The sequence below is a fragment of the Cyprinodon variegatus genome, unplaced genomic scaffold (assembly GCF_000732505.1).
Source record: "Cyprinodon variegatus isolate N-32 unplaced genomic scaffold, C_variegatus-1.0 Scaffold332, whole genome shotgun sequence".
Taxonomy (NCBI): domain Eukaryota; kingdom Metazoa; phylum Chordata; class Actinopteri; order Cyprinodontiformes; family Cyprinodontidae; genus Cyprinodon; species Cyprinodon variegatus.
The window spans coordinates 825,402-827,730 of record NW_015150785.1 but is presented as its reverse complement, the minus strand read 5'-3'; the positions used below and the strand labels follow the sequence as shown (position 1 = coordinate 827,730).

The 2,329-nt window shown below is 39.6% G+C and overlaps 1 protein-coding gene across 3 annotated transcripts in view; it reads left to right on the top strand.

Moving 5' to 3' along the window:
- The window catches only part of myo6 (myosin VI), an 80,030-nt gene that overhangs the window by 4,915 nt on the left and 72,786 nt on the right, over positions 1 to 2,329 (top strand). For 2 of the 3 annotated variants that reach the window (XM_015385181.1, XM_015385182.1), the window contains exon 1: positions 1,035 to 1,151. In XM_015385181.1, the coding sequence (XP_015240667.1) occupies positions 1,035 to 1,151 (117 nt within the window). Of the gene's footprint in view, positions 1 to 1,004; positions 1,152 to 2,329 lie in introns of those variants that run through there. The other variant, XM_015385180.1, reaches the window with a different exon arrangement.

The following is a 2,329-nucleotide window of genomic DNA, read 5'->3' as shown; positions in this document are numbered from 1 at the left end:
GCCCCTTCCCAAAATTACTTCAACGGAAGGTTTCCAGATGGATATGCGGAGCAAATCCATCTGCCAGAGTCAGGTTAGGAAACGGGTGTACCTGGAGAGAACCTAACCATGCAAGAGGAGATATGGAAACTCCATGTAGAAATATGCCAACCAAGACTGATTATTGCAACAGCATATCAGCTAGCTGCATCACCATTAGGCCCAGCTTTACGACTGTTTTCATATTTTCAATTGATCTTTTTTGTGCATTGAAGAAAATGCATCTGCACCCTTTAATTAGTTGAGTGGCTGCTAGAACGATATAGTTTTTTTGTTGTTTTTTTTTAAGTTGTAACTTTCTGTATAAGCCTGGTTAACTGTAACTGTATTTCTTCATTCAGATGGGCATGTTGGGTCACTTGAGGTACTGTTGTCCCCTTGAGGGATGGCAGGAACCCTGCAGGGGATATTTCCTGCCATACTGGGCTGGGGGAAATCCTCTCTTATAAGATCAGTGGGGTAATAAGGAGTTAATGAAAAACAAGGCAGACAGCAGCAGCTGCTCAGGTCCCTCTCAGATAATGCAAAACACTGGGAAATGTCGCTGTTGATCAATTTGTTTTTCACATCAAATTTTGGAAACTTGTTGCTACTCTGATAAAATGTATTTATCACTTAAAATATATTGTAAAATACAAAAAAAGCACTGTAATGGAATGTTAATGTATCTAATTTTAAAAGGCACAGAATAGATGTTAGTCTGTCAGAAATCACCATGTTAGACTCTTGTCAGCAGCTGTATTGACTTTGATCAGCTGTGCAGCTTAGATGTAAGACTGAAGGACTGAATGTTGATCTGATCAAGCTTTGGATGTTTATTTTGGATGCTAAGAATCAGGCTCCATTTTAGGAACTGACATAAAAAAAAAAATGCAAATCTGTGTCTAACTTTGCATATTTGTATGAAAGAAAGGCTCTTTTTCTTTGTGTCGCCCACCTTCCTCTTTCTGTCCCTCTCTCCACAGTAGTGTGCCTGCGCTGACTGGAAGTAAGCCATGGAGGATGGGAAGCCAGTGTGGGCGCCCCACCCCACAGACGGGTTCCAGCTGGGAATGATCGTTGACATAGGAGCCGATACGCTCACCATAGAACCACTGAACCAGAAGGGCAAGGTGGGTCGTCGCACATAAACCGACTCTCGGTTTACAAGGAAGTTTCCCTCTGGACATTCAGTGAGGAAGATCATGTGCTTTGGTTGGGGTTTCTACTCTTTAAGTCAAAAGACTCATCACTCTGCTTTTGGTCGTATTACAATCATAGATTCTCAGTTTTAAATAAATTCTGTCGGTTTTTATGCAGTTTTCCTTCAGCTGGTCTCCAGTGTGATATCAGACTGGAAGGCGTCGGTAAAACAATGTGCAGAGTGGAAGAAACACGAGAGACCACATGTACAGAAACATAAATAAGTAAAGAGTAGCAGCAGGTGTGCTGATAGTGTTGCCTGGAGAGAGGGCAGCTCATTAGGAGGTAAAGGCCACCTGTTACACCTGAGTCACCTCAGGCCCACAACAAGCAGCCGTCTGATGTTTACAGCATCTCCCACTGCAGCAGCAGCAGCTTCTTCTGTAGTCAGAAGGTTTTTTTTTTCCTATTGACTTAAAGGCTCCATGCAGGAATGGCAGTTCACTGACTGCTTTAATGATTTCTGTCTGTTTTGCTTTATATTCACAGACCAGTAAAGATTTAAATTTATATGCACAGATTTTCAATGTTTACACGTTAAATAGCTTAAAGTTTTTTGCTTTTAGTCAGTTTTAGTGAAACTGCTTGAAGAACTCAGTAGCTGCATGGCCCCTCTCACACCTATTGCCAGTCAGCTGGTAAGTAGAAGGTTATTACACCCTAGCTTAAATTATTACATACATTTAAAACACACTAAATAAAATTACATTAGGAGAACACTGATGTTTGCAAAGAGCTCAACCAATCAGTGAAAGTAAAAAAAAAACATTGTAATATCTTGGAAAATATATTGTATTATTTCATCACCAGCTGATGTTGCCTTCATGCTGGATGTAAAAGCAGTTAAGTACTTTCTTCCTTTTCATTAGATGTTGTGCTGTTGGCTCACACTATGTATGATACTTCAAAATACTAAAGTATACGGATACTTTGTCATTGTTTTATGCAAAAGAACGCATAAATTAGGGTTTTCTTAAAGCTACTCCAGACAATTCTGTGCTAAATTAATTTATTTACCCCACAAGAATGAAAGAAAAATTATAAAACGGAAATACGTTTTGTAATTCATTCATCGTTAAAGGTCAGGTTTTCTGCTTTTGTGTCGATT